At 33.7% G+C, this 18,360-nt stretch overlaps 2 protein-coding genes across 2 annotated transcripts; one reads left to right on the forward strand and one right to left on the reverse strand.

Moving 5' to 3' along the window:
• The first annotated feature begins 159 nt into the window (after window positions 1-159).
• On the forward strand, window positions 160-3,878 carry LOC117913737 (signal recognition particle receptor subunit beta). Its single transcript, XM_034828803.1, has 7 exons — window positions 160-263; window positions 585-781; window positions 1,619-1,701; window positions 2,452-2,538; window positions 2,818-2,966; window positions 3,063-3,194; window positions 3,413-3,878. The coding sequence occupies exons 2-7, from the start codon at window positions 643-645 to the stop codon at window positions 3,600-3,602; spliced, it is 780 nt and encodes a 259-aa protein (XP_034684694.1). The 5' UTR covers window positions 160-263; window positions 585-642; the 3' UTR covers window positions 3,603-3,878.
• Window positions 3,879-6,941: 3,063 nt separating this feature from the next.
• Window positions 6,942-15,863, reverse strand: LOC117924975. The gene is made up of 9 exons (XM_034843740.1): window positions 15,663-15,863; window positions 14,571-14,922; window positions 14,400-14,433; window positions 13,826-14,053; window positions 12,647-12,736; window positions 8,088-8,153; window positions 7,909-8,000; window positions 7,775-7,822; window positions 6,942-7,333 (listed from the first exon to the last, which is right to left on the reverse strand). The coding sequence occupies exons 2-9, from the start codon at window positions 14,891-14,893 to the stop codon at window positions 7,216-7,218; spliced, it is 999 nt and encodes a 332-aa protein (XP_034699631.1). The 5' UTR covers window positions 14,894-14,922; window positions 15,663-15,863; the 3' UTR covers window positions 6,942-7,215.
• Between the last annotated feature and the right edge of the window lie 2,497 nt (window positions 15,864-18,360).

Raw genomic sequence — 18,360 nt, forward strand, 5'->3', positions numbered from 1 at the left:
ATTCTTGAGATTTGAATTAAATATATTTATTTCCTTATTTTATTATTAATATTATTATTTTCATTTGAGATGAAAAAGTATTTGATAAGCTTTTATTATTTTTTATTATTATTATTGTTTTATTTTTATTTTGTCTGAAAACAGTAACTCTATAGGCCCCTTAAGTTTTTAGGGTTTACATTTGGCCTCCTACGGAAACTTGGGGTAGGGCCCTCTTTCCTCGCTGTAGTTGCTCCGGTGATCGTCCGTGGCTCTCCTTTCAGGTAAAGCTCCAGTCCTTCTTGGCTCCGTCAGTGTTCGTCAGTGCTCTTCCTGTTTTCTTAGAAAACCGGAAAGAAATGAATTCCAAATTTTGAATCGTCGATTTTTTTGTTTGTCCGAACCCTAGGAAACAAAATTCTCGACCATCTTGGCCCTAGTACAACTGTTTAGTCCAGTTAGAGTGCAATTTTCGAATTTCGTAAACCCCAACGCACCCTAAACTCACGCAATTGAGTTTTCCTTCATGTTTTCCCCAATTTTCTTTGGGAACAAACATTGGGTGGTTGTAAAGCCGATAATTAAATAAATTTTGCATCTGATAGGTTCTGAGTTCTGGGGAAATCTGGTTGGGGCATTTTTTATTTACGTGGAGTTCTCCAAATGGATGAGTTGGAGCAATGGAGGATTCAGCTACAACAATGGTCCCGTCAAGGGGCAGAATGGTTTCATCAGATGCCCGAAACTCAATTATATGCGGCTATTGCTGTTGTGTTCGTCACAACCTTTTTTCTGTTATCAAGTAATTCCGCATTCCCTTGCATTCGTATTATTCTACAGTTTTTAATTCTAAATGTAGCTTGGGGTTTTCTGAACAATTGTTTCATATAGCAATAATTTCAATTTTAGGTTTTTGAGCAGCTCGTTTGTGGGTGAATTCTGTGTTACTGTTTTAATTATATCACATTTATGCGCATAAACGAACTGTCTTCATGTTATATTAAGGTCATTTGCTTATCAATCATTTTGAAGAGAAACAACTGTCACACTAGAGGTGAACTTCCATGTCATTCTAGAACTTGTCAACACATGCATTTGGTTATTTCAGATTTTTCCGAAGGAATGAAGAAAGTTCTGTGTGGTTTATTTAACTAGTAACTCGTGGCTTGTGTCATGTTTATCCATTAGCTGTTTTCAAACTGTAAATGCGTATTATGCTTATTAATTACCATATGAATGGAGATTGACATTGGATTGCACCTCCATACTTGAGAAAGATGTTTGATTGTATCCATTATTTGCACATGTTTATGGTTACATTAACAATATGTGCTGTGAAATTATTTGATTATTATTGCATCAACCTTTTGGACCTCGTTTTCCCTTATGATAGTACTAGAGAGTCCATAAGCATTTCCAGGCTGGTGGAGAGTCTAAAGGGCTCAGCCATGAAAGGTTTCTCAGTTATCAAGGAAAAGAAAAAACATTTCCAGGCTGGGACATGTTCAAATATCTGTCCCAAGCCTGGTGCTTGAGTTTGTAAGTAGTTGGTAGTTGTTATCTGATGCAAGGTCTTGGGATGAATAGTTCCTCTTAAGGAGAAACTGCATATATGTTTACTTCATATTTTACTTTGCAGTTCGCCTGTTCAAGCGCACAAAATCCAATACCATTGTACTTACTGGGCTTAGTGGAAGTGGCAAAACTACTCTTTTCTACCAAGTAAGTGTTACCCTGATTGGTTATGTGACTGAAATGTGTCAGAAAATGCATTTGCTATGAAGAATTTTATATATGACATTTACTTCATTTATATATTAATTCCCAAGTCTGTTTTGGTAATATAAGTCAATTAGGGAAGAAGTTTTTTGGAAAGATATAAACCATTTGTTTGAGTGGGCTGATGGCAAGTTGAGCTCACAAAACACGCTATCTGGTCAGTACTCCTGAAATTGCCTTGGATCATATTCATTGCATCGGTTGAGAACTTAGAGTGTCATAAAGTTACCACTTTACCCATACAACACTTAATTTCTGCAGATGAGTATTGTTCTCATAGGATAACTATTTGAATATGACATCTTGACGCTGCAGGAAACTCATAATCTGGGATATGTTGTCTAAATGATAGTTTGAGAATATGTTGTCTTATTTGCTCATTTTATATCTAGTTTTGCATATTACTTTGTATATTCAATTAAATTGTTAGAAAATGTTGAGCCTTTTGGGAGATATTTAATATATCTATCAAGTTAAGGCCACATCAATTGGCTGCTACCTTTTCCCATTTCCAATCTCTTCTTTAAAATTTTCAAATATTTGTCCATATGTTAATGGTATGAGTAGTCATTGTCTTCATGAAGAAAAATCTTCCTTTGAAAATTCACACTGCAAAAAGATTTTATGTATGCCCTGTGGACAGTAAGCTGACTATTATAACATATTTTGGACATTTTTTTATGACTATGCCAGCTTCAAGATGGTTCGTCCCATCTGGGTACTGTCACATCAATGGATCCAAATGAGGGGACTTTTGTGCTACATTCGGAAATAGCAAAGGTAATATGTTTTATCTTGGTATGCTCAAATGGCCAGGGAGACAACACATCCATCTGTGCGTTATAATCTACTTTCATTTCTATCTTTTTAACAATTATTGTTTGGTTTCCCTATAAAATGGGTATATACTGACCTCCTCGTGTCTGCAAATCTCTGATACTAAAAATGTGAAGGTCTCAGTACTTGCAACATTTTCCTCTCTTCTATCTTAATGTTGTTTATATATGGATTGTTAAATACAAACTTGATTGAAGTGAGCGCTCTTTCTATCCTTGACAGAAGGGCAAAATAAAGCCTGTTCATGTTGTTGATGTTCCTGGGCATTCTCGTCTTCGACCCAAACTGGATGAGTTCTTGCCTCAGGCAGCTGGGATAGTTTTTGTGGTGGATGCTTTGGAATTCTTACCTAATTGCCGAGCAGCTTCAGAGTATTTACTAGCCACAGTATATGGTTTTCACACATAGATACATAAATATGCTACTGCCATAATGGATTCTAATCTTTGGTGTTTTATATGCAAAAGGTACCTGTATGATATTTTGACTAAGTCGAGTGTTGTCAAGAAGAAAATTCCAGTTCTCATCCTCTGCAACAAAACTGACAAAGTAACTGCTCATACCAAGGAATTCATCAGGAAACAACTGGAAAAGGAAATGTATGGCTTCAACTTACCCAATTTCTGGGTTTTGGCCTTTTGAATAACTGTCATCTCATTGATTATCCCTGCAAATAATTTGATGGAATGGGTAACGCCATGGGTGCCCCTTGATCATCATAATCTGTGTGATAGTGATTAGTCATGTTTAGTATTAGTACTCATTCTCTGCCATTTAGATATTCTTGAATTTGTATGTTTTATCCTTTGTTTTACAGTGAGAAGTTCCGCGCATCAAGAAGTGCAATATCAGCAGCTGATGTTGTGAATGAATTTACTCTTGGGGTACCTGGAGAAGCCTTTGCATTTTCGCAATGCCATAACAAAGTCACAGTTGCAGATGCATCTGGTTTGACTGGGGAGATATCTCAGCTGGAAGAGTTTATTAGGGAATATGTAAAGCCGTAGTTGGATTTTCTGTCCAATCTCTCAGTTATTGATGTTTCCAACGGATCTTCTGTACAATTTCGGGAATTTGTAATGTTTCTTCTCAGAGGGCTGATTTTATTTTCGTCATTGAACGCATCCTCAAGGATGGTGCAGAAACAAATTCAACTTGCCAAACGCTAAAGGGCCACAAAGAGAAGTGGAGATATCCTTCAGTGGATATGAGCAGTGTGTTTTATTAACCTTAAATATTGATAAGGCCCAAATGCAAATGTCAAAATTCTGTGTGGAGTTTCACGATATTGAAATACTGGAACTTGAATTACCATTTTATCGTGGTAAATTTGATATCCAGGAACTTTCTTATCGCAGCATGATAAGGTTTTCAGTGTTCCTTTAGCATTTCTTGCTGAAGGAATGCCCAAAACAATGGCTCCGTTATGGTAAGGGTGGGTTTGCTCTGTTAGAATAGAGGTAGGAATGAGAATCGAAACAAATCGAAGTAGAGGGGAATTATGATGAATTAAAATCTTAATAAGAGTAGGATTTGATTTTTAAAACAAGGAATTTCTCATTTTAAAAAACAATTTGAACATATGAATGAATTTTCCATTTTTATTCCCTCTTCTAATATTTTAGATACAACGTTAGTGTGTTTGAATTGGTGGTGGGGTGAAGCAAGGGGAAGAAAAAGGGTGTTTCAGCCATTTCACATTTAAGGTTTATTTCTTATAAAAACGAAAAAAAAAAATGGTGACGTGCGGATAGAATGAGTGGAATGTGCATTTAACAAAACTCAACTCCTACCTTTCACTTCCCTTTCTTATTAGGATCCTGTGTAGGCATCGAGTGTGGAGATGTCTTTTTTTTCTTTTTTTTTAATAATTTTTTAAATCTATAATTTAGAAAAATGCCATACCAAATTTTTTAATGATGTTATTTTTATCATATATAAATAATAAAAATTGAGCATAGAAATAAATACTATTTATACTAAATAGAATAGGGATTTTAAAATTATTTTCTCTAACTTTTGAATTTTATAATTGCTCTTTGAAATTTTTTTTTTAAAATTTTTGCACTTTTTGTACTCTTTTCTAAGAACTGGTTTTCAAATTAATGAATACAAGGATTAAATTTTAAGATAAAGAATAAACACTTTAAAATTTAAAATTTTATTTACAAAATAATTCAATATACTCAAAACTAACACTGAATTTTTTATTTTTTTTAGTGCCACATCGATTTTTATTAGGGTCACAAATAAAAATAAAAAAAATTCAAAAGAAATAAAATCCATAATGGTTTTATTTTATTTTATTTTTTAAAATTTTCAAAATTTTCTCATCGAGAGTTAAATACAATATGATTTAATTTATGACAAAAATAAAACTTAGGAAAATTAATATATCTCATCAGCTTATAAGAACATAGGAGATGAAACATAAGTGTGTTTGAGAGACTTGATAGTAGCTGTTGGGACGTCATTTGGTTATTTGGCCCTGGTGCCTAGGCTGAAGAGCCTGCGTGGTGCGCCCAGAGTGGCCTCCCCAGGATTCGAACTCGGGACCTTAACCCAGGCAGTTGTCATCCTGGTACCATCTGAGCTAGATGGTACCAGCTTGGGTTAAGGTCCCGAGTTCGAATACCAGGATGACAACTGCCTGGATTAAGGTCCCGAGTTCGAATCCTGGGGAGGCCATTCTGGGCGCACCGCGTAGGCTCTTCAGCCTAGGCACCAGGGCCAAATAACCAAATGATGTCCCAACATAAACGTTGGCCTTTTTTGCTCTGGTGCCTAGCCGTACCACCGAACTGTGCCAGTCAAGGGCGTCATAGCCGGAATGGGCCGGACAACGTAGAGTCTTATGGGGCCATTTGTTTATTTGGCCCTTGGAGGGTGACGTCCCCAGGATTCGAACTCGGGACCTTAACCCAGACAGTTGCCCTCCTGGACCTTAGCTCAGATGGTAACAGGATGGCAACCGTCTGGGTTAAGGTCCCGAGTTCGAATCCTGGGGAGGCCACTCTGGGCACGCCGCGCAGGCTCTTTAGCCTAGGCACCAGGGCCAAATAAACAAATGACGTCCCAATAGTAGCCATTTTTCAATAGAACATATTTCCAGAAACATGGTGTATAAATTTTTTAGTACTTCCAAATTTGTAAAGATAAATTTGATTTTAAATGAAGGAGTTTCTATTTTTCCTTTTCCAGGTTTGAAAAAGAAATGAAGGAAAAAAAAAAAAAAAAACACATTGGAAACCGTTTTATATCCCCTCAACCTATGATCTCGACAGTTATCAAGCAAATTAGCAAAAGATCAAGGAAATGAGAGCAAAAGAATTTCGAAACCAAAAAACTAATCAATCTTATATCTAGAGGGATGTACTTTAGGATCTTTACCTGTCGTATAACAAATAATATATGTACAAGTTTTTGGCAGGCATGTGTGGTAGAAGAATTAGTCCATAAATTGTTTGTCCACCCCACCCTCCATTTCTAAATTCATCTCATCATAGAAATGAGACAAATTTAAAATTTTAAAATTTTAAATGGACCCACTTCATTTTTAAACTATCCTAATTTAGACCTTGTTTGGAATATCCATATTGATATTGTTAAATATGAGAAAACTTTTGGTATAATTCAAAATAAGAAATATCCTATTTGGTAATTATTTTTTAAAACAGTTATTGAAAATAGTTTAATGATGTTTTGTTAAATAAAAATCTCTTTAAGAATTTAAAATGTTTTAAATTTTTTTAAAATAATTTTTATACATAATATTTTATTTTTAATCATTTTACATATTTGTATAATTATTTTTAAAATAGTTTTCAAAAAATAAGTGAAAAAATTGAAAAAAAAAAATTATCTAAAAATACCATATTTTATGTTTTTAAGAATAGAAAATAGGTAACAGTTTTGATTGTTAAACATGTTTTTATTTTGTCAATTTTCCTATTTTTTGTTTTAAAAAATAAAAAATTATTTTTGAAAACAAATGTCAAATAGGTCCTAATATTTTCCTAACTTTTGTATTAAATTCTTTTTTGAAGTCAAGCTTTTTAACAAAATTAGTCAAATAAGTATAGAAGTACTTAAAAAAAAAAAAAAAAAAAAAAAAAAAAAAATTGGTTTTTGGCTTGTAAGAAATAGATTCAAACACCATCCTTAGACTCCACCTATAAGCTAAATCCCAAATGAGAATGGAAATTGTATTGATTGCTTCATTTGTGTAGAGGCAAATATAGCATGGTATTGCACCATTGCAATTACTTAAATAAGACACAAAAATGAGCGACTGCCAGGAAAGAAGAGAAAAACATAACAAAAAGATGATCACAAGAATCCTAAAAGGCTATAAGAACGTATTTTGCATATGAAACATGATTAGGTTGCTGAGTTTTCATTTGAAATCTCTGGCAATAACTTCGATTATTGTAGAAATTTCTGACAATATACACACACTGCTCATAACTAAAAAGTTGTGGATTTACATCCTCATAAACAATGGTTATATGCATTTGATCAAGAGACCCACAAATCTATATTCCTTAATAGTAGCTCTCTCTTGAAGGAAAGGCCGCTTTTCAGCAACCTACCTAAAAATGACTCAAGTTCTGGGTGACCTCACCTCATGCCCTGATAAGACTCTGGAAATGACCTTGAAAGCAAGAAGTGTTTCATCCTAAATATTAAAGCACAGATGCCATAGCATAGGATATGCATCAACCCAACTCCAAAGTACCTGTAAAGTTCATGAATGGCAAGAAATGGGTCAGTTCATTCACAAGAGACTGAAATATATCTTGCTATGGTTATTTTATCTTCACTGATGATTAGAAAATGGCAACACCCACTTTTGAATAGAGTTTGCCACTATCTGAAAAGTCTAAAAAGGTGCAGGAGACTAATCTTATAGCCAGACTGAAGATCATTATAGACTTGTTTGAGAATACCAAAATCCCTAAAGTACTGCCAGTAGGTTGATTCAATTTTTATCCACCAAGAAGATATTGGAAAAATTGTATTCTTTTGAGAGATCTCAAATTCTGAAGGTATAGGTTGTAGATACAGGCCAATAACAGGTACAAATGGTTTGTTAATAATTTCCAGGTTGTTTATGTAGGAAACTGTACATACATTACCAACGTTACTAGGGAGTTGATAGTAATAACAAGTTACGTACCATGCAGGAGCATATGGGGATGACAAGTCAAGAAATGGATATGGCCACCTGTAAGAAAGGGTGTAAATATTATTAAGAAAATGAATAACTAGGTGTATTATGTATGCAAAAATGAAAAAAAATTGCCAACTTACCACATTGGTTTACAAGCATGGATAATCCATTGGAAAATAACGAAAACAGATGTCCATAAAACAAAATATGCAATCCGAAACAAAGGGAACCTCTGAAAGGAGAAGATAATTCTAATTCAGTGTGAAGGAAATTGGACAAACAAAAAGGTAGTAAAACTATTGAGGAAGTAGAAGCTTACCATGCAATTCAAAATCATATCACCAATAAGGAAAACAGCATTTACTGAATGCATACAAACCATGAGCTGCAATAAAAGGAGCAAACACATTTTTAAATGACAACAAGATTCTTTTTAGCAATAGAACTTGGGTTATAAACAAAAGAAGAAAGATGATTGTAAGATATTCATAACCCCACTAGATCTCAACATTGTGCATATTTTGTGTGCCTGACTTGCTTATAGCCACAAAACACAAGACATCTGCAAATACTTAAAAAAAGTAACTGTGGCCTTTGAAAATGATAGTGAACAATGCACCACGTACAAGAAAAAGAGTTAATATGTCAGTCCGATATTGGCTAGGATATGTAGAACAGAACAGTATAATCCTGAAGAAATGTGACTTGCGGAGATGACTCTGAAGAAATTTTCTCCATTTTACCCATTTATTATGTTGTTTCCAGTTACTTAAAAAGGCCAATTCAATCAAGACACAAATTTGTAGGTAGAAAACAAGACTTGTATAGAAGTTTCAAATAATCTACAGCTTGAGAATTCAATAAATCTTTGATAGAAGCTTTAAAATATTCATTTTCTAAAAGAAATTAAATAAGTCCTTTTTTATTTTAAATTATTCAAAGATTAATAACATAAAGAGAACACCTCCTCCCCTCCTCATCTTTACTTCCTAGCATGGTAGCAGAACCAGGTTTTGGAACCCTAGCTCCTAAATGCCCACCACTCTCTACAACTCCACTCAAACCATCCTAGCCACTGCTTGCGAACTTAAAAGGTTAAAACCTATGATACCCACATCCTTCAACTTCACCCAATATACTTGTGTCGACATGACATGATATGGGTGTATGGGATTCTTGTCAAACACTCCTATTTTACTTCAAGAACAGTCGTTTGATTTTTTCATTGATATTTTTTATTCTTTCAACTTTCTTAGTAACAATTACATTAGAGAAAAAGAAGAGTTAGTTGAAAAATGAATTTTTGTAAGAATATTTAGGGATAAAGATGAAAACAAAAGCATTAGAAAGAAAAGATAGGAGCTTTTAAAAAGGATATCTACACTTCCATTTTATTTTTAATTGATTTTTCTTTTATTATACCTATCACAATACCCTTGCTTGTTTTTTGGATCATTATTAGCCGAGTCCCTGTATCCTTAAATATGAGTTGTGAAGGATCAAACACCTAGACACATACCCACATCTGAAACCAATACCTGAACCCATGCAACATAGGCTAAAATCCTACTTTTAGCTGCTGCAACCTGTTCCAGGGATCAAACATTATGTTCACTTTTGTCCAAATTGGATAGACACCATCCCAGCCACCACCACCATAACTATTTTTAGCCACAATTTGTCCCAAGGATCAAAAGTTTTGTTCACCATTGTTCAGATGGTTGGCCTTTAGATTTCTTGTTTTCATGTACTAGGTGACTTCATGTTTGCCTTTGTTATAGTGATTGCTGATTGAATAAATACTGCCTGTTGGTGTGTTTCATTTTAACTGTGTGTCTGCTAGTGACTGCCCTTCACTTCTTTTGTTATTCAAGTGAGTTCTCCAATTTGGTATTTGTCCTAATCGACTTAAGACAATATTGTTATCCAAATTACTACCAAAAAATTGAATGGATCTAGGGACAAAGCTGTGAAAGTATTTCATAGGGCAAGGGGCAAGGTAAATTTTTTGTCTTAACAATTCTCCTCATGATTTAAAGGACAATGAAGAATGGTATAGGAACAATAATAATCCTAAACTGGCTGTGGAATAGCATAGAACCTCTTATTACAACTATTGTCATGTTTTGTGGCATTGCCAAACAGATTTGTGAAGCATTATAGGAAAGGTACTCTCAAGATAAAAATATTTTGAGTATTTGTAAACTTTATAATGTTTGTTTCTTTTTCTTGTTTCTTTTTTTTCTTTTTTTTTGACTTTTGTACACAGGGTGGGATTTCTTTTAGTGAATACCAAGACAATTGCAAGATATGGGGACGGAACACAATGTGTGTCATTTTCTCACTAATGATATTTAATCTATTAGCAACATGAGAAATTCAAATTAGCTAAGTTTCTCAGCTGTCTACAGAACAAAATCCTCTTTGGCGAACAGTTACCCATCCTAGAAGTGTATACCATTGCCTTCAGTATGTTAGTTTGGGTTCTTTTGTGGAGCTCTCTCCTCATGGTAGTAAAGAGGTTGCGGCTCCAGCTACTTTGGTTGGTCATAAGAGAGATGGATTTATTGGTTGATGCAAAAGCTAAAAGTCAAAGGAAGGACATTGAAGAGATCGAGAAGATAGATATTATGTACACTGGCAAGATCAATCATGTGTTAAAAAAATGCTACAATAAGTTTGAAAAACTTATCTAGGAATATATTACAAAGTGGAAGTGTCTATAGTTTCCTCTTCTAGTAATGATAGTGCTTCTATCCTCTACTTAAACTAGAAGAGTTAATTTGTCTTCTCAACCAGATAGTTCAACCAATGAATCAGCCATTCATTTCCACAAGTTGCTACTTTGGCTCACTCAGGCACTACCAGTACTTTCTTTTTCTCTACCTCACATTCTTACATCAAGGATTGTAGATTACGCCATGTCTCATGTTTCTAGTAAGTCTTCCATTTTTTCTACCTTTGTTAATTTATTTATACACTATATTATCCTTGTCAATAAGTCTAAATCCCAGTAATGGGAGAAGGAAGTGCATCTTCTTTGCCAAACTTCTCAGTATCCTCTGTGATATATGTTCCTAATTTTCTTGTGACCCTTTTATCTATAAGCAACTTAACCAAGTTTCTTAATTGTTTTGTAACCTCTTACCTTCTTCCTTTCCTAGTATTTAGGATCTCTTGTTGAAGAAGACAGTTGGATGAAAGCATGAAGTTAATGAAGTTTATAAATTTGTAGTCCCACTTATAACTTCATTTCCTTTACATATTTCTGTTCCAATCATGCAATGGCCTTGCTGATTGAATCATCCTCTTGGCACATTCTTCAGCCTAAGGTCCTAAGGGTATACCAATTTTATCATACTCAAAGTCAGAGTGTCAAGCTTTTTAGTTAGGCAAATATCACATACCTATTTTTCTTGGTAGAGTCAAGAAAAGTCTAGTCCTTTTCATCTTGTCCGTTCAAAACTTTGGGGTCCATGTCATGTCTGAATGTTTTAAAATTTAAGGATCACTTCCGTTTTGTTGATGATTATTCCAAATCAGTTGATTGTATTTACCAAGAGACAAATTAAAAGTTCCTTCTATATGGTAAAAGTTAGATGTGAAGCTTTTGAGTTAGAGGCAATATCACATGCTGTTTTTTCTTGGTAGAGTCAATAAAACAGTTCTAGAACTTTTTAACTTGTTCATTTAAATCTTGGGGTCCATATTTTGTCCAAATATTTTATAGTTTAAGCATCTTTTAAGTTTTGTTGATAATTATTCCAAAATCACTTAGTTGTATTTGCTACGAGACAAATTAGAAATTCCCTCAGTTTTTCAGTTTTTCTTCAAGGAAATAGATTCAGTTTGGTGTCTATTCAATTATTTTGTTCAGTAATGCTTTGTAGTTTTTACATTTTATTGTTAAGTTTTGTGAGACTAATGAGATTATTCATCAGACATATTACTCTTACACCATACAAAATGGAATGGCAGAGAGGGAAAAAAGAGATTTTGTGGAATTTATCTATTTACTTCTTTTTCATATGCAGGTTTCGAGAAGATGCTGCCCTGATGGGTTGTTTTCTATTAATTGTGTCTGTCCCATTGAGTGTCAGTGGTAATAACTCCTTCTATTCAGATACATGTGCTTTCGGCATAACGAGTCAGTAGGTTCAGATAAGTTTCCTACTTGAGCCACAAAGAGCATCATCCTTGAGCATTCCACATCTCAAAAGGTAACAAATATTGCAAGTAACCCTATGTTTTGTGAATGCACTAAACATTGTCATTTCATTCAAGATGTACTGATGAAAGATTATGTGGTTAATGGGATTACTTTTTATGAAGGATTATGTAGGAATTGAAAATTTTTATACTCCATCTTGAGGAGTAATGAAGTTTATAAATGAGGGGATTATTGTACTTTTAGTAATAAGGTTATCATGACTCATGAGAGTGCAGCGTATATATTTTGCCGCATCTCTATTTTTCAGAAGATTAATCAAATATAGAGAACATCACCTCACCTCTTCTTCTTTCACCTTTTCTAACAAAGGTTTTGTTGTATTTGTGATAGAGGTTTAATATTTCCAAGTTTTATTGTGCTTATTTAATTTTTCTCGGCCGATGAAGCTCAGAATTATGACTCAATAATAAGAAACTGGAACAAAGAAACCAAACAAGCCAATGGGATTAAAGAATTTATGCTTACAAAGGTTTTCTCAACAAAACCTTTGTTAGAAAAGGTGAAAGAAGAAGAGGTTTAATATTTCCAAGTTTTATTGTGCTTATTTAATTTTTCTCGGCCAATGAAGCTCAGAATTATGACTCAATAATAAGAAACTGGAACAAAGAAACCAAACAAGCCAATGGGATTAAAGAATTTATGCTTACAAAGTTCAGCTTGAAACTTTTGCCAGTAAGAAATGGAACTAGAATAAGCCAAAAGACAAGATCAGTGAGCATCACAGCACCTGCACACATCTGTTCACCAAAGAAAAAAAAAGCCAATGACAAAGAAAATTTTCAACATTTTGCTTCTTAAGTATTGAAACCAACCACCCAGTAACAAAATTATACTCTTAATGTCTAATTTCATTTCAACACCAAAAGGAAATGGAGAATCTTTAGCGAAAATACAATCAAAACTATCAATTCAGCAATAAAAAATCAGGATGTGTATGAGCAATATAAGAGATGAGAGTATGACTGCAAGAAAAGGTTTAGCAGTCATAAGGTTAATATAATCAATCACAGGCACTGATGTTTATCCGCACTCTATCAAGTTTATCCATATTTCATAGGTTTGGTGTTGCAATGCCCCTTGGTCCAAGGCTCCAAGCACTTCAATATCTTCAAATGGAAGTTCGTAAAAATTTTCTGGTCTACCAGTAACTATGAGTGCTTGGTTTTTGTAAACTCATATAAAAGCTAGCAAGATTGAGACATTAGTTGTAAGTCAAATTTTGAAATGCAAACATACACCAACATATCAACCCTGTTATAGCCTACAATAAAACCTAGTTATATGATTGTGCTTAACGAACTACATGGTTTTGCATTAGGAGGCATAGAAATTTATATGGTTTTATCCTTCTATAGTTTGCCAAAATGTAATTCTTTGCTAAGTTAGATTTATCTGGAATTCAAATTGCAATATTAAATATGAAGAATGAGTGTTCATGGAACTTATTTTTTTCATGAAAATGTTATAAAGTTCATTATTTGAGCAAATTAAAATTTTGTGCATCCGCATTTTTTTTTTGCTTTTTGCCTTTCATGTAATATACAAAAATAGAGATTTATAAACAACATAAAACACAACTTGGTTCAGTTAATGAGAAGGGTCCAGCTCTCTGGCCTCACTGATCTCCATCAACATCTGTTGTACTATAAAGAAGAGAAAAATGAACCAATTACTAACTTGGGTTTCCAAATGTATGAGATCAAGCATACAGAATACAGTAATTCATAAGCAAATATTGGGAAATGAAAAAGAAGCCAGGGAGCAAAGAAATTTTCATTTGTTGTTTTCCCATAAAACTGGCATCTTATTATTGGGAGAAAGTTTACCTGAAAGATAATCTGAAATGCGTAAATCCACATTCTGGCAGTTTTCCGAACATGAGATTGCTCATAGGTACCAAAGTTCTTGGACATGTTGGATGTATTAGCATTTTCCCTGAGTGTGGGAGCTATGTAGGAACCTTGCTCTGCATCCAAACCCTCATAATCAACCCTATCAATACCAGCTTTATTGCGATATTGGCGATATCCACAAATGGAGCAAGAAGTTCCGAGCTACAAATTGAGGATGAGAGCATAAGCAACATATACAAAAATAATTGAGGTACACTGAAAACTTGAAAATTAAGGAACCAGTATACAACAAAAAATCCATCCAAAATAAGAAAATTGAGAAATAAATCAACTCTTATTTTGGGACTCAACACACCTCTGGGCAACAGAATAACAATTAATTCCTATTTAACATCTATGAACAAGAAAATTTAAATAGGAAAAAAAAATCAAGTTGCTTGAGTCCATAGAATAAAACAAAGGACAAATTCCAATATCTCTATCAATTTTACACTACAATACATAGATAGATTCAGCCCAGAAGGCTGTAACAGTTAAAAGATTATACCGCAAAATAGATGGTGACCAATGCAAACGTCCACCTGCTCAGAAGAAGAAAACAGAAAAGAAAAACACCATTTACTTCATAAGAAATTTCTCCAAACCGGGATTTGTTCGATGAGCACATCATTTCCACCTTATGAGTATAGAGATGAACCAATAAAGATAGATAACTTACTGAGTATAAAAGTAAAATATACCACCTCCATCAATTACAATGTTGGCAGTGAGCAATGTGAATAGAGTAATAAAAGCAATCATTCGATAACCAAGAAGCCAACCAGGATGGATTTCTTTCAGACATGTTCTCCAAGTTTCATCCTCGTACAGAGACCCTGCTGTTTCTTTCTGATTTTCTCTTCTCCTGGCTTTTGTTTTGTTGAAACCTTCATATCTCCATACTAATATTGATGCTACAATCATCATTGATAAGACCCAAATTGCACAGAGGAAGAACCTCCAGTTCAACCAATAACTTAAGGAGGTTGTATCGTCAGCCATGATTGGTTGCCAGGAATGCTTTGAGGATCCTGTCAAGAAATTCATGGTGTTAGTTCTACTTGCTGAACTGGTCAATCCATTTTCAGGAAAATCACTGATTCATCTCCACATCCTTCTTCCGGAAGGAAAAGTGTAATACTGTATCGGCTTTACTTTAATCAAATACAGACAATTTGCAAATGAATGATGTGTCAGAAAAGGTGTATGGCAAATGTTCACAGTTCTGAAAAAGATTTAAAAAGAAAAAAAGAGCAAGAAAAAGGAAAATCTTTCAAACAATATGCATATGGCTTTTTTGTTTACAAAGGACACTGGCAGGCTTGTCAATGACAGGAAAAACAGAACCCTAACCATCAGCACAAACGAATTTCCGCAGGATGAAAGCATCTAGTTGTAGTCAAAACACCGAATCCAAGGGAAGTCTTAGAGGAATAACCCTAAATATCAAATTATCAAAAAAAAAAAAAAAACAGCAGCAGCAAAATATGGAATTATATTGAAATCATATATAGAACCTCCCACAAAAATGAAATAACAGGAGTCAACACACTGAACAAACCAAAAAGAAATATTGAACAAGAAGAAAGAAGTATCAATAAATAGTAATAGGGAGAGGAACCCATATCTCAAAATCCCATCACACCCATCATACACGAAAGTACAGCTCGCTTATGGACTCAACCCTTTCCAATTCCCGCAAGACCCGTCAATTCCAAGGGGAAAGAAAGGGTGTGTGTGAATGTTTACGGTTCATAATGAATTGAATTACCTTTTCAAATGAGATGCTGTGGTTGGAGGAATGAAGATTGAGCGTAGAACCCTTTACCCCTGTTCTACTTCTATGCGCTAGAAAGAGGAATTACTTTATTTGTTTTTCCTGTTTTTGATTTTGGTTTTGCTTTGAATTAGGAGGGAGTCCAGTTTGCCGAGAATTTCATTAAAACGCGTAGCGAGTAAGGACTCGTTTGTTAGGATCCTCTATCCACTGTTAGCAGTTAGCACCCGATTTCTTTGAATTTATTGCCCATCCAAAAAGCAGGATGTTCTCGAATTTTGATTTATATTAATTTACCTGTTTTTATATGATTAAAATTAAATATTTTATCTCATGCTTAAATTATGAATTTATAATAACATAAAAAAATTAATTATAATTCATTGTTACCTTTCCCTTTAATTTTCTACTCTAAAAATCAATAATTTTAAAGAATTAACTTATCATTACCATTTTTGACAAAATAATTTTTTTTATAGAAATTAAACAAATGGAAAGATATTCTTATATAAAAAATAAAATTTTAATTTTTTTTAAAATATTCTTATTTCAAGTATTATTTTATCATGGAAGGTCTACAATTTTATTTTTTTTAATAGTATTTTAATCCCATTTAACTTTGACACAAATAATTTTTACTAATATCTCTTTAGAATTATAAAATAAAAAAAATAAAAAGATAAAGATACAGAATTTACCCTGAAAGGAAATTCTATCTATTAGGAAAAGAAATTTCTAAAACTTTTGATCAAATCCATTCCTTTTAAAAAAGAAATTTTGGGATTTTGGGACTGAATTATTCTCTATTTTTATGGAAATTGAATGGAGAAATAATAAAATTTAGAAAATCGGGAAACTAGGATGGGAAGGAAAGAAATACAATAAAAAGGGAAAACGAGAGAAAGAAACAAAGGGTGGAGGAAAAAAAAGAAGCTTTTTGGAGTCTTGATTTTTCTTCTGCTTTCAGAGTAATCCTTCTTCGTCATCAGCCCCGCCGCTGCAATCTCTGTTCATCAGTAGCACCGTCGCCACTGCAGCAGAAATCCAGCCCTGACAGGTTTTGTATTTGGTTTTTAGTTGTTATTTTAAATAAAATCCACACAATGGAGTAGTCCCAAGAACGTATTGATACGTAACAAACATACTTCTTGCTCTTTATTTATTTTTTATACTCGTTTCTTTCTCTTTCCACAGAATGAGTTATACTGATTGGAGTAAGTTACCCAAAGAATTAATAGAGCTAATTTTCGATGAGCTACAACATGCGGGAGACATAATTCGGTTTGGAACTGTCTGTAGGTTTTGGGGTTTGGTTGCTTTGGAGGCAAGGCAACAAGTCTTCAAGCCTTTGAGACCTTTGAGTCCGATGTTGTTACTGCCTCCTAATAAGGCTGATGAAGCCCACAAGCTCTATGATTTCTTTAAGAAGAAGGCTTATAAAATTCAAATTCCAGCTATGCGCGATAAATGGTGTTGCAACTCATGGAATGGGTGGTTAATCACAATCAATCACACTTTCCCTTATGAAATATGTTGTTTAAATCCGATTTCAGGTGTGCAAATCGATCTACCTCCGGCAATAACTTTTGAAGATTCTCCCCCTGACCTTGATGAGACACCAATTGAATTTTTCTTGAACAAGGTCGTTCTGTCTTCTGCTCCTTCTCCTTCAAATGCCAATTGTGTCATTATGGCTATTCATAGTAATTATAACAAGTTGGCATTTTGCAAACCGGGTGATAAGCGGTGGATTACTTTAAAAAGTGAAGATATTCAATATAAGGACCTCTTATATTATAAGGACATTTTTTATGCAATAGGAAGGTCCAAAGTTGTACAATGTGATATTGGCGATGATCCAAGGGTTATACCATTCGCACTACTCCCTAAGATGGGATACTATCAGTATAGATATTTAGTAGAGTCATCCGACTGCCTTCTATATGTGTTGAGATATATGGATTTGAAGGATCAAGAAGATCCTTTAAAGTTGCGGTATGAAACAACAGGTTTTAAGGTATTTGATTTGGACTCTGATAAAAGGAAGTTCTCATATCGGTATGAAACGACAACATTTAAGGTGTATAATTTTGACTTCGATCAAAAGAAGTGGAAGCTAGTAAAAAACATAAAGGAGAAGGCCCTATTATTAGGGCATAGCCAAGCTATTTCGATATCTACTAAAAAATTTGATGGATTTAAAAGCAATCATATCTACTTTTTGGATGATTATAAGGAAGGTTACTTTGAAAATACATATGGTTGCCATGATATGGGAGTTTTTAACATAAAAACTCATCTCTTTAAGCCCATTTTTCATCGTACTCAATTGTGGGCATCTCCACTATTTTGGATGAGACCTGAACTTTCTTTACATTGAAATATTGTACTACCGTTGTTATATCTTATAATAATTCTTTTTTAACCTTTTATATTTCTTGTAATAATTTTTGTCTTTTTATTTTAAGTATCTAATCTTGTTTTTTTTTTTAGTGGGGATTACCCTCTTATTATGTGCATAAGGTTTTTGGAACTCAAAAACCCAATTATGTCATAGACTTCAATGTTTGAAGGTTGAGAAAATTTGTGGTGTATTTTAGAATTTGTATGACTCTATGATAAATGATTTATTATGTATTCAACTAATTTATAATCATAAATTAAATTTATATGATAGCTAATAAAATTAAGA

Source organism: Vitis riparia, chromosome 1, assembly GCF_004353265.1.
Source record: "Vitis riparia cultivar Riparia Gloire de Montpellier isolate 1030 chromosome 1, EGFV_Vit.rip_1.0, whole genome shotgun sequence".
Classification (NCBI taxonomy): Eukaryota; Viridiplantae; Streptophyta; class Magnoliopsida; order Vitales; family Vitaceae; genus Vitis; species Vitis riparia.